Source organism: Cyrtonyx montezumae, unplaced genomic scaffold (genome assembly GCF_038088225.1).
Source record: "Cyrtonyx montezumae isolate F1298 unplaced genomic scaffold, pur_monq_1.0 scaffold_21, whole genome shotgun sequence".
In the NCBI taxonomy this organism is placed as follows: domain Eukaryota; kingdom Metazoa; phylum Chordata; class Aves; order Galliformes; family Odontophoridae; genus Cyrtonyx; species Cyrtonyx montezumae.
In genome coordinates, this window is record NW_027071948.1 from 2,884,689 (window position 1) to 2,898,452 (window position 13,764).

At 51.2% G+C, this 13,764-nt stretch overlaps 1 protein-coding gene across 4 annotated transcripts in view; it reads right to left on the reverse strand.

Moving 5' to 3' along the window:
• RERE (arginine-glutamic acid dipeptide repeats) overlaps positions 1–13,764 on the reverse strand; it is a 161,411-nt gene that overhangs the window by 11,452 nt on the left and 136,195 nt on the right. For all 4 annotated transcript variants that reach the window (XM_065737992.1, XM_065737990.1, XM_065737991.1 and 1 more), the window contains 3 exons: positions 3,553–3,715; positions 1,548–1,640; positions 609–808 (listed from right to left, as the gene is read on the reverse strand). In XM_065737992.1, the coding sequence (XP_065594064.1) occupies positions 609–808; positions 1,548–1,640; positions 3,553–3,715 (456 nt within the window). The remainder of the gene's footprint in view (positions 1–608; positions 809–1,547; positions 1,641–3,552; positions 3,716–13,764) is intronic.

The following is a 13,764-nucleotide window of genomic DNA, read 5'->3' on the forward strand; positions in this document are numbered from 1 at the left end:
TTAATTTTTCCTGCCTTGCAGGAAGGGCACGGACAGAGCACTCCGGCTCAGAAGAAGAAATAAATGAGAATACTTAAATCTTTTTTTATTAATTTTTCCTTGAAAGTTCATCTCAGCTTAAAAAGGAGGCAAAAAACTTACTATGCCTACACCAAAACATTAAGGTGTGCTCGTAAGTAGTGTCTGCTGGAAATGAGAACATGATGCTCCCTCAGCTGCCACTGTTCACGTGCTAAATGTTCTTCATAAAACACACACACGTGTCTTTAAGTGTGCATACAGGCACGGGAGGTAGAGATCTATAGTTCCATTAAACACAACAACATATGTATGTGTATGTATGTATATCTATCTGTGGGCATGCAAACAATAAAGACCAACTGCTGAAAACACAGTTTCATGGTGCTGCTGCTACGCCATAAGGAACCACAGTAGAGCAGGATCCAGTCTTTAATGCTGTTTCCCTCCCAGTGCAGTACTTTTTTGGATGACAGGCCAACAGGTGAAACAGAGGAATCAAGTCTCATTCTCTACCACCTTCCCCCAGGCAACACCTCCCTTTTACAGAGCAAGCAGAAATGTGAAGGAACCAACAGTGTGAAGCCTACCGAGCCTCGACTCCGCCTTGTCCTCATGCTATGCTTTCCACTAAGTCCATCATCTTCCTCTTTGACAGGCTTAAACATAAAGGGTGGAGGGTCTACGGGTTTCTCTATGGGTGGCAGCTCTCCGTACTTCTTGAAGTGAATGCGACAATCAGTGCACAGTAAGATGTTTTCTCGGCCGCCGTGGTGCCAGTCCTTGGAGGCTTGGGGCAGGAAAAGCAACAGCTCAGAAATACAATCTGCTAGATATTTAAGCATAAGTACACTGCACTATTACAGCAGGAAATCCACATTACTGAGGAAGTATCTGCTGTTCTACTTGCAGCACTTTGTGACATCTCCAAACTCTGCCCTGTCCTGAGCTTAACCCGTCCTCCAGTGCACAGCTTCTTCAATGGTCAATTTAAAAACTATCTGTTTACTTCAGCAACTTCAGCTTTGAAAATAACAAACAAAGAAGTCTCATCTGCACTACCTGGGAAGTGACAGGCAGCTATTATTCTCCAAAGCTGTGTTTTCTTAAAAGAGAAGAGAACCATGAACTTGTCATTTCCTTCCTTTGCCACAGGGCTCCCACCACTCCACGTGTGTGCTACTCGTGCAGCCTTTGTGCTGGTGCCACACAAAGAAGTTTTGTATGTGACAGTCACTGTTCAGTGTTGATTTGTTGAGCACAAATGCATTACATCAGGAACTTTGTCTGGATTTGTAGATTTCACTGCATTAATGGCTACCTCTCAGGACTCTAACAGCCTCAGGAATAGTAATTTGCAACTGTAAGTCATTATCAACTCTGTTCTGAGTGCTGGATGTTTTAGCTGATTCAACCTCACGTTTTCTGAACAGCTGTACACGCACATGTACATGTACATGCTTGGATGAGCCCGTGCTCAGCAGTGAGCAGCAGAGGGAGGGAAGTGCAGCAATGAACTGGGCACGTACTGGTTGTGAAGCAGTGGCGGCAGGCGTAGCCCTTCAGCTCCTGTTCACTGTCCTCGCTGTCAAAGTCATCTTCACTGGCCGAGCTCAAGTCCACTGAGTAAGTAAAGAACAAGGGGAGAAGAGGGGAAAAGAAAAAATCAGCAGGATTTACAGTTTCTGGCTACCTGGCTGCAATAACCATCAACAATGATGGCCCTTGCTTAAATTCTCTGACTTCCCACAACCACCTTGCCTTGGCTGCCCATCAGATTCTGCAACCTAAACAAGGCCTGACCTGGTGAATCCACAGATGGAAAAAAAGCATTCCAGGACTGTACAAAGCGACACAATTCACAGAACTTTTGGTTTGGCAGATGATGTTTTTCCCATTAAGCTGTTGTTCAGCACTGTGCCAGTGAGGGAGGCAGTGTTCCTACAGCACAATTCATCACAGAAAGGCTCTGTGTCTAGAACCTGGTCAGATCTAACAAAGGATCCTATTAGCTTTCCAGCCCTTACTGCAAGGCTCCTTTGAGTTGCAACCTGTGGCAACATTACATCTTGAGAATGCCTCATTTCAAAAAAGCAGAGAATATGGCCCCAGCCTTTCCTCTGCCGCAAGCAGCACGTAACACATCCCCTAACTATGATGCTGAGAGCTAAAAAGCATCACCTAAACCACAGAAAATCTGCAGACACCACAAACTTTACCCTTCCTCGTCTTCTAAAACGACTCCCGACCAAATCCTTCCTTGTTGAGAGCACTGGGTTTTATCTAACCACTCACTATAAAGTGACAACACAACGGATCTGTAAATTGTCACGAGCAGCAAACCCTGTTGAGGATACCACTCTGACATACGGAATCTTTTGTTTGCATCCTTAATTAGAAAAGAAGCCCTTGATGCAGGAACACTCATCTCCTGCAGGCTCTGGGAGGCTATTTTGTCACACGTGCAGGTTATGGAGTGTTACAGTACTTGCCACAGGCACCTGCCATCAACTCACTGCCCCTCTGATCAACGCAGGGTCCTGCTGAACAACAGTAGCTGCCACCACCACCACCACTTCTGCCTCAATTCTCACAGGTGTTTGAACCTCAACTGCGCAGCTGACATCAGGCTGCAACTTGGGTTTCTTTGAGTAAGATCATTTTTATTCTCATCCCGCAGTCAGGCCCGGATGGACGGACCCGTTCAGCCACGTGAACTCGGATAAGCTGAGTGTCCTGGACTGAGCTGTACAGCCAAGATCTGCACTTCTTGTGCACACAGGAATGGCCATAAATCCTATCAGCTCCAGCACGGAGCAGCTCGCAGCCCTTGCTATCCCACTACTACTCTCCCCACAACTCTCTGTCCTTCCCTGCTTACCACACTCTCTACTACCCCCACATTAATAAGACTGTGTACAGCTCTGCCTTCCACACAGTGGCTCTTCTTTAAGAGGCACACAAGATGAGCAGCATTTAGTCCTTGGGAAGACTTCAGACCCACAGGATGCCATCAGCCCTTCACAGAAGCGTTTCTAAATGCACATTACTAACCAGAGCCCTTTACAACACAGCGCATCTCACTGGTTTGGGCAATTATTCTTTCTTCAGACCTTTCTGCTTCCATCAAGGCCAAAGCACTTCCGTGATAAATGAAGACACAGAGCGCTGCCTGCAGCACTGGATTGTGATAAAGCAGACAGAATGGTCACCGTGTGAGGATGAAAGGATTTCTCTCCTGCATTTTCTCATTCCCATTACTGTAATAAGCCTGGAGAAAGTGCGACGTGAAACCAAGAAAATTCAGTACCAAAGCCATGTTTCCATCCTAACACAATGCTTTTAAGAACTGCACACAGCACTGCTGATCAAAGATGCCTACCACATTCCAGCATAATGGTACAGGAACAGCAGAGGGCAGCTGCCTGAACTCCATTTCCTTGCCATATTCACTCGGAGGTGCAGCACCACTATGTTACTGTCGCTCCCTGCATCTGAACAAAGATAAATGCATTGCTTTTAGCTTCCACTTACAGAATTCGCTGGAGGGGGGTCTGGAGGGAGTGTTGACCGGAGTGGAAGCAGTTCGAGTTTTAATTCTCCGAAACACAGCCTGTCTTCGATGCCTGCGGTGGGCTCGAGAACTTGCTGCTTCAGGGGTTTTCTTCCAATAGTAATAGAAGGTGATTAGTTCTCCCTGCAAACACAGAAGGAGTATGTTAGAGGGGCAAGCAACCCTGACTCGTCAGCTTTTCTCCTCCCTGTTGCTCTATATACGGGCACACGTGCTTTTACAGGATGCTTCACGATGGAAGCATCTTCTGAGCATGGAGCATGCAGGAAGCAATGGAAAAGGTGCTGCTCCTTCCAAGTTGTGAGAAGAAACAGAGGAGCTGCGAGCGGCCCCTTGAAAATTGACATCAGAACCGACCTGGGCTGCCCGCAGCCAGGGCTGAAGTGCCCTGTGAGAGCAGACCCCCATGGCACATCGCTCAAGCTGACACTAATAAAGACACACCCTTAATCCAACCTCTCCCAAGGGCCTCAAACAAGCAATTACAGCCCTAACCAACATCTTACACTTGTAAGACAAAAGGAGGATGCTGTTCTAGCCGTTAACCGCTGACATTTGAGACACTTGAAATCTGTGCCTCATTCAAAAATAGAAACGCCAGGAAAAGAGCACAACCACGGCTCTGATTTCTGGCAGAGGCAGCAGAGATGTGTTTCTGCAGGAACACGAGGCCCTGTTGCTTTGGCAGTGCTGCTCCAGCTCCCCAGCAGCACGCTCCATGTCTGCCCAGTGCTGCTTGCCAGCACCAGGAGGCACACGAGGCCGCGCAGAGAAGCGTGGGCAACGCTCTGCCGTGCACAAAGCCTCTCACCAACGATACCTATAAATTCCCTGAGAGCAAAGCTCAGGTGCCAGCACCAAGGAGCAAGTCGGTAAATCCTCTGTCTGGACGTCGGTGAACTGACGTGTCCTCTGACATATGGCAGTGGCAGGGTGGAGTCCAATCTGTTTTCCTCCCATCATAAAACAGGGAATGGGAACCCACTGGAGCTCTATTGACACACCAGGGTCCCAGGGGAAGTGTAACAGCTTACATGTTGTTTCAGGATAGAAGAAATGATGCGTACTTACAAAAAACACCATTTCCCTGATCACAGCCCTTTATTCTTTTCCCCCCTCTCAAAACTGCGCTCACAACTGTGCAGATAAAGCTGCAAGCGAAGTTTATTCAGTGATTAACTGTGCCACCGCTGCCGTCCCTTATCAGCACCGAGCCACAGAGTGACTCAACTTCCCGACAGGCGACAGCAGAAGGCACAGAGGGAGCATGGGCAGCACACGGCACTGCTGCGCTGCTGCACGCACACGGCACACACTCCACGCCACAGCTTATCAGCTGCCCGGCTCCCGAGGGCTGCATTGTCTACCTAGGGGATTAAAGCAGCCTGCACGGATTAGAAGCAGCAGTGCTGGGGCTGTGCGGGTGGCAGCAGCTCAGCACAAAGGGAAATGTCGGGGAAGCCTCGGTGCTGGCGAGGGGAGGAGAACAGCTCCCGGCTTCAGCAACCGAGAAGTCAAATGAACTTTAATCAAACATGCAGAGCGTGCGCTGCCGAAGCCCGGCGCACATCAATTCAGGGAACAAAAGCTGTTGCAGAAATCAATAGCCTACTGAAACATTAACACAGGCGGGCATTGATCAAAAGGCCCACTTACAAAAGGCAGCCTTGCAAATTAGCCCGTGTTTTTGCTTGCTAGCAAACAGAGAAGCACAAACATGAATAGGCTGTAACAATCATTTTGTTGTGGTGCCCTCAGCTCAGCATGCACCGTCCCACGAGCCACCAGCAGCTCTCCCTCCTCCTCCTCCTCCTCAATCCTGCCAAGGCCGTGCCACTCCACCCTGCAGGGGCACAGAAAAAAGCCACGCGCTCTCTCCCTTTTTCCACTTCGTCTTTAAAGGGAAAGGAATGCTGCGGACCCACTGGAGGTGCCCAGCAGCCTCCATCCTCCCCAGCACCACGCTTCCACCTATCAGCAATAAACCCCTCGGCCTTTCTCTTACATCTCCCACCAGTTTCAGCCCCAGCTCGCTTCTCACAGCTCAGCCCACGCGTCCCAGCCACGCTGCACAAGGCCAGGGCAGCCCTCATGGCCTCCTCCCCACCTTGAGCAAACTGCAGGAGTGCAGCGTGCCCTGCTCCCTCGCACAGCACACAGTACAGGCTGTGCCCTGTGTTTGTGTTTAGTCTTGCCTTGGGTACACACAGGCTCACTGCAGCACCGCGCCCACGGAGCCGTCGCACAAACGCACCAACTTACCTTCGAGTATCTGCTGTGCTTTAACAGAGCGAGCAAACACCATCATGGCCCTTTAATTTCCCCAGAGCCCAGCTCTGTCGGGAGAAAAAATATCAAGGGGGCAGCGAGGCTGTAATTAAACAGGAGAGGTAAACAACACCTCCCCCAAACAGCCCTACCACCAGCTGCAGCCGAGCAGAGGGGCTCAGACTGCCCAGCTGTGCTCTCAATGAATCCACAACCTTCCCCAACGCATCGCGATGTCACTAAGGCACTTCAGCTAAGGCTGCAGCCCTCCTGGACTGAACTGGCCCAGCCCTGGTCCCAGTGCTGCCCACCTGGGGAGAGCCCGAGTTTGAGGCCCGGCCTGCCCGGCGATGTCAGCTGTGACAAATCAGTTTGCATATGTTCCAATTAAGCAGTAAGTCTCCTCAGCCTGTTCAGGAGCACTGATGAATGCCTGCATCCCATCATAAAACATTGCTGGAATGTTAAGAGAGGGTTTTTAAAACCAAGCAGTACCTTACTAAGGCTACAAAGCCCACGTTAAAAGTCATGCAGTGCTTTCTAACGAGTGCCAGGCAGGTCTCTGTGAATTTTGAGGGGCTCGGTATTTATCCAGCAGTTCCTCCAACCATTCTTTATCTCCTGGACAGGAACACAGCCACTCTCCTGCTCCCTGCTCCCAACTCTACCTGCCCTCGATGCGTCTCCATGTCCTGCAGACAGCAAGTGCCCTGGTTTCATTCTGCACCTCCTGGCAAAACCATTTGGCAGAGTGGGAAGCAAAAGAGGTCGGTATGTGAGACACCCAGGCTAAGCCTCTGGGATTTCATGCCAAGTTATCAGTTCAGCCCCAATACAGGAGCACTCAGACTTCCCTGGGAACCCAGCTGAGGCTCCATCTGTAGTTTTTGGGTTTCATTTCGGTACAGAAAAACCTGCCACCCAATACAGCGTCATGCTTTCTCACTGCTTCTGCTAGATGTGAGACATCCTGCCCTGCTCAGTCCTCAAAGACACAGCAAGAGCTTCCACCTCCCTCATGTTATACCTTTATAGTAACTTAACAACTGCAGGGATCCCCCTCAAGCTACAGAACAGCCCACTGGTGACAGCCAGGCACTAAAATTCCTCCAGCTATCACCACTGGGCTTACTGGGCCGGACTCACCCCTCCCAAGGGCTGTTCTCTCCTTCTGCCCTCAATATGAGCTGCTTTCCTCTCGGGTCGGTGTCCCTGCTTCGTTCCTTCTGCTTGGCCCTATGGTTTCAGCATAACACAGAGGAATCCAAACGTTACTGTGCACGACCTGAAGAAACACCATCAGCATCAGGGCTCAGTGCCACACTTAACTGACGACGTCCACGCAGCCTATCTGCTGAGTTTCTCTGCTGTTTGCAATTAAGCTTGCAGTATACTGTCAGGAAATAAGATAATGAGTGTGTCCCAGAAGGGACCCTCGCTAACTGTCCTGGGCAGCCGGTTCTTGCTCCTTGTTTCTAGGGCTGGAAGCTCTGGCTTGAGCAGCTCTGCACAACCAGAGCAGAGCACGGCACTGCTTTGTTCTGAGCCTCTGCCGCAGCTGGAAGCTGTTGACCCTCTCTCCAGCTGTATGTCATGCCAGAAGGAAAAGCAAGCTTTGTAATTACGGCTTCTTCCTCCAGAGACTCTTCTTTGTTAATCAGAGGCCCTGAAATCCCCAGGGGACTCGCAGGCTGTTGGCTGCATCTATGACTAATTATTAGATCCTCTCTAGATAGCACCAGGCAGCTCCCCAGCACTGCCACCAGGTACGCCTGGCAGGGCTCACTCTGGGGCTGGATCAATTAAGAGGTTATCAAAGCAGTTCAAGAGTTAAGCACCTGCTCGCCTTATCCACATCTGTTAAGGACTCGTTTTCTACTCGCTGCCCAAATTTCTGGGAAGCCTCGCTTGCCCCATCCCAGCAATACCTCTCCTCACAAGTGAAGGTGCCAGCAGCGACTCACGTGGGCATGCACGTGAGAGCAAGTGTGCACAAGCAAGCCATAAAGCTGTTAAAGCGACCGTGCTCCGTCCCGTAAACATCCTCCTATTTATCCGTCCTTCATTACGTGCACAATCTTATTATCTCTGCACATCCTCAAAGCGACAGCCGTCAGGGTCACCCCATGAAATACACATCGGCGGCGTTCCGATTAATGACGGGAGAGGGAAGAGAAATGAAGGGTGGGAGGGGTGGAGGGCTGCGGCTGCTTTAAGGGGATCATCAGATCTGCGCATTTCCTGAGGTGATAATTGAATGACAGTGGCTGGAGGGGAATCCATTTTTGAGCTTAAGACCGTTTGGAAAAAATGTTTTTGTGCTGCACCACATAATGGCTGCCAGAAAACGAGAACGGTTCCCTCGACCGCAGCGGCTCCTCAGCTTTATGGCTTTTGTGGGGGCTGAACCAACCCCAAACCCCAGCAGGCATTGGTAATCCAAGCCCAAAGCACACTGTGCTCTGCCGTGGCTCACGTGTCAGCTTCAACTCATTTAAATGAAAGATCCATTTGCAAACGGGCACACAGGCAAGGAGTGGCATCTCGAGCTCAAGGTCTGCAGGAGGAGGGCAGGAGGACGGCCTGGGAAACCCCTTCCAGCCACCGGGGTTCCCTCCAGCTCCTCTGCAAGCAGACGTGTGAGCCCAATGGTCCCCGGGTCCCCGGGTGTCCCAGCAATGCTTCATGTAGCTCCAGCCTCAATGGGATGGATTGCCTTGCCTGGGCAAGGCAACAGAAACAACGGAATTAAAGGATGGAAGACTCTAAGTTCCATCAGATTTTCCAGTTTTAAGAGGGCAAGAAGAGCTGAAAGGTAAATAAGGAATTAGCTGTTTGTGCTCCGAATGCCATATGCTGTAATTGCTTCAATGCAGAGATGAGAATCGAGGCCACTGAGTGCTGGGAACAGCCAGCTCTGCTGCAGCCCCCGAGCGCCTGCACGCTGCCTGGCTCCCACCTCGGCAGCACGTTTCAGGTTTCCCAGACACATCTGTGATGAATCACACAAGGCTTGGCTCCTCCGACGTGAGCGTTATCTGCACTGACATGCGGCTTCCGCCCTTTGCAGCTCACCGCCCATAGGGGAGCTGCTGAGTTTCGACATGTATCACACAGACAGCGCTCAGAAAATACCAAAAAATGACACAGGAGGCAACAAACTACACAAAATAATCCTCTCTGCTAATGAGGAAAGTGAAAATGAAATCATGCAGACAGCTGAAGCCCTCGCGACCCCTCGTTCTGTGATGAAGTGCCGGAGCCCTGACTCCACGCTGCACACAGCTCAATCTAAAGCAAAGCCCCTGCTGCAGCCCAGCAGCACCTGAACGAGACAACAGCCCTCACTTTGCACCTGGAAGCCCCGAAGGAACTGGTGCACCACCTCAGCCAGCTCCTGCTCTCCTGCTCAGCCCCAGTTCTGCGCAGAGGAACAAACTCCCCGCAAACAAAAGCTCTCTGACCGCCAGCCCCGTCATTACGCCTTGATTTTAAACAGACTCCATCCCCTCGGATCCGACCCCTGAACAGCTGTTTTCCTTTTACTGCTCTCCAAGAACATTCCTCCAAACCAGGAGATTTTCTAGATGAAGTGCAGAGGGCGCGGGGTGCTCCAAGCTCTTCCTGTTTATGGGAGTGAGAGTGGAAGGACAGCTCTCGAGGCAGGACATGAAACACGACGAGGATGCACGTAAGCAGCTTATCCCCGGGTTACTGCTGCTCCTTCTGTCTCAGATTCTTTCTGTCAAGAGGTCTGTAGCGAGTAAAACCCAACTAAAAGACCACGGTAAGAGTTACAGAGCATTAGGAGAAAGACCAGCTCACTGCAGCTTACTGTAATGCCTACACATGAGCTCAGAAGTGAAAGACACCGCTAATTCTGAGCAGGAGGGACCTGAGAGGCAGAAGCAGAACCTGAGATTCCCACCAGTGGGCAAGCTCACTTTCTGATGGCCCTTTTTCCCAATTTGGGCACATTTCTGACTTAATGGTGACATAAAGCAACCGTGATGCTAAAAAAGGCACCTCCACATATCTGGAGACGAAGAGCTGCTAATGCAGAGGGCAGCAGTCCCTGCTGGGGGTGCCCAACAGCTCCCACCACCCCATACCCTGCTCCAGCTCCCAGGCACTGCCCCATCCCTCGTTACCAGCTCACAGAAGTGCAGCTGCTTCAGTAAGAGCCCCAAATGTCTCTGCTGTGCCTTGGAAACCCAGGGATGCCCCAATCTGGTATTCCACACTCACCAAGCACTGCAGTTCTTATCCCTGCTCACACAGTGGGGTGATGCTTACCAGGAGGCAGCGTGAGCATCAGTTTAATTAGTGGCTTGTATTCACATGGCAATTGAGGTGTCAGAAACCAAAGAAGCACTTACCATTGAGAACTTCAAAAGAACAACAACAAAGAGGTTATAACAGCACTTGCCGGCCTCCTTCCAGAACAGGGAGCCTAGTGGAGTATGTTTATTCTTATGCAAGTCCCAAAAGGATGCTCTCCCTTTAGGTGATAAGCTGTAGCCACAACATTTCTAAAATTGTTGGGAGATGAATGTTTTCAAGTTTGCCATAGGGCAAGCTGCACTATTTGCAAAAAAAGACAAACCCAGAAACACCGTGAGCTTCCAACGCGCTGTCTTGCATCCCTATTAGCCTCCAAACTTCCCCACTGCACTCCTCCCCTCACTTTTGCCTCTATGGAGCCATCCACCCTCCCCTGTGGCCCTCCACCAGACTTGTGGGCTTGCACAGCAATGCCAGCTCGTCTCAGCCTGCGTCCCTCACAAAGACACACACCCAACGGGAGAGCTCAGTGCCATAAAAACCTCGTGCTGGGTGCTCAGCACGCTGCCTTCCCTGCACGTGGCAATCTGAGACGGGGGCTGCCAGACACCCGCATGGGGGGGGACACGTTCCACGTCTGCTTCCAGCTGCGGAAGATTTCCCTTTGTGAAGCAACATTTCTTAAGGCAGCACTTGGGCTCAGGGCCAAACGCACCAGGCGACCGCATGGATTGCACAAGAGGACGTTTCCTGTAGGCAGGGAACACTCAAAGCTTCGGCAAAGGGTTCCCTGTGTGTGCTGCTCATCCATCCTGCAGGATGAAGGCCGGCTCAGGAAGGCCCTGCTGGCATCGTGCTGTGAACCACTGGTGGGTGCTGAATGGCTGATGCCAACGAGATGCCCACCAGCCCATGCCAGTGTTGGGTCACAGCTTCTTCCATCTGAAAGCAGCAGCTGATGAGAGCAGCATGGTGTGCTGGTCGGAGCTGCAAGGAATGAGGGCTGTGCTGCTGCAGCACGGAGCTGTGCTGGGGAGGTTCGGTTCAGCCCCACGAAGGCTTTTACACCAGGAGAAATAACAACAAACCAACAGTAAGAGTCGGTGTCTGGAGGCTTGGTGACGTGGAAGAGCACCAGCTTAGGGATCAGCAAGGCTGTGTGGCACGTGCACCACAGGACAGAAGCGATGCCATGCGGGCTGGCCCAGCAGGCATGAAGGAGGAGCACGAGATCTCTGGTGCCTGACATCTCTCCAGTGTCTCTGGATGTGCAATCTCTGTGTTTTCCATATGAAATATTCAATAACCTAAGAATGCTCTCAGCTTTACGTGCAGTTCTCCATTAATTAGGAGCAAATCACAGCAGTGACAGCCATCTCAGCCCCTAAATGCATCTGCTGCTTCAAACAATTCATCACCTCAAGTTATTCAACAGCAACGCCATTACCCTGCGACAGCATTCCTGTTCAGCTTAACTCTTCCCTACCTGCTCGTCCAGTTTTGGGCTGGCAGCACCCGGTTCTCCCAACTGCAACCCCCAATCTTGCAGGCTTGGGAGAGCACAAAGAAACAGAAAACCAAGGTCTGGAGATCTGAGCTCCACGCAAATGGTACGAGTGGAAAACGATGCGTTAGACAAACGGAATCACTTAGCAGCGGTCTCGCAGCGGCGTTATTAGCATCCCTCTCAAACATCCCATGAATCTTTCATGCACAAACAGGCAGCAGCGGCCCGACGAACACCTGGCATTTCACTCAGGCGCACAAGGATTTCTGCATCGGTTATTTTAACACCACATAAAAGTATCCGGGTCTGAGCACACCGAGCTGAGTGCCACAGCTCAGCTCCGCAGCAGGACAGGCTCCAGGAGCCCACTGCTTACCCTCTGGCATGCAAGACACACAAACACCACGAGAGAAGAACAGTGAGCAGTTCTCCTGGACGTGGGTGAGCCGTGGTCACGCTGAGACGCTTTGGGTCCCCCCACCCCAGGGCGACGGAGGAGAGAACACAGCAGTGCTGCAGGCTCGGAGAGATGGGCAACCATCAGCTAATGCTAAACGAGAGGAGCACTAAGGCAGAGCAAAAATGAGATGCCCGTGTTTCTAACAGCTCAGCCATCTTGTTGGGGGAATACTAAACTCGGAGCGATGTCTGCTATTAAAGTTTCAGCCATTGGCAGAGCAGCTCTCTGGCTGATGCAAATGGCACAGAACAACGCTGCTGTTTGGTTTAACACAGCGTTTCTACCACTCCCCTCCAGGATTTCTGCTGCACCAGGACCCAAGCCACGGCCTCCAGCTGGCGTGGTGTGGGAGCATGAGTTACACAGGGTTGGGTAAATGCACCATTTGGAGCCACGCACAACTGAAAACAAAAAAGCAACATCAGCCCGTGAAAAATGAAGGAAACAAAAAGTAAAGGCACCGAACTCCCCAGTGTCCTTTTCATGCAGGGTGGGGATGGCCTGGCAGGTCTCACTTGTTCAGTGCAGAATGACTTCTCGGAAAGAGAGCACACCTTTACACCGAGCACTCCTGCTGCTGAACACGTTACCACCACGCTCTGCACCCAGAGGAAGGCCCTGCCACAGCCCGTGTCTGCTCGTGCTTAAGAGCAAAATTAACCACAATTTGAAGGCTGCAAAGAAATACCTGTGCATACCATTGCTTTCCACTGAAGAAGGAACAATCAGAAAGAACAGTTATTTACTGCATGGATATAAAGACTTCTAAGGACATTTGAATCACTGAGTAGTTTACACATGGGGAGAGGTGAAAGTGCTTCGAGATGCAGCGTGGGTCACTCATCTGATCCCTTACAGCACTGCCTGTAGAGCCTGGAAATGACAAACCAAACACACAACAGCAAAACCCAGCAGAGCCCCGGTGTACACAGATCCATCCCTTACAGTCACTCCTAGCAGGTGATAACGTTGGATGCAGTAACAGGCCTTTTTTGCACTTCTCTCCTCAGAAGAAAGCTGCTGCTAACCCAGCAGCACTGCCTGCCCCCTGCAGAAAGCACTCGGGACACAGAGAGCAGCAAGACAGGTTTTCCATTACTCATGTTTCCCCACTCATCCACGCTCCTGGCAAAGCAGGCTCATAATTGAATCCATTCTAGCTGTCACACAGACAAACAAAGCCTTTCTCTGCAGTTTGCTTACTCATCAGGCTTACAAAAATTTGCAGTGCCCCGAACCCAGCACCCAGTGGAGCCCCAGCAGGTGCTCGCCCCACGTCCTGCCCCTGCACACCTGCAGAAGTGCTCCCAAGCAAACCAAGGACAAAAAGCACATCCTTACAAAAGGGCTCTTTAACCCATTGAAGGATTTAAGTGACGGGTGCCCACTGGTTCTGCTCAGCACAGATGCAGGTGCCTGCAGCCCGGGTTCTCGGTGCTGCAGCAGGAGTGCATCTCTGCTGATGGACCCGGCGCTGCCGGGAAGCCTGCAGCCCCCGAGCAGGCAACGTCAACATCCATTACAGTGACAAGGGGAAATAATGCAGAGGCAAGCAAGCTCTGGCAGCATCTAACTTACTTTCTCACTGCCCTTCGAGATCTCTTCTAATGAACAGAATGGAAAGCACAGCCAGCAGCAGCCATCCATGAGCAG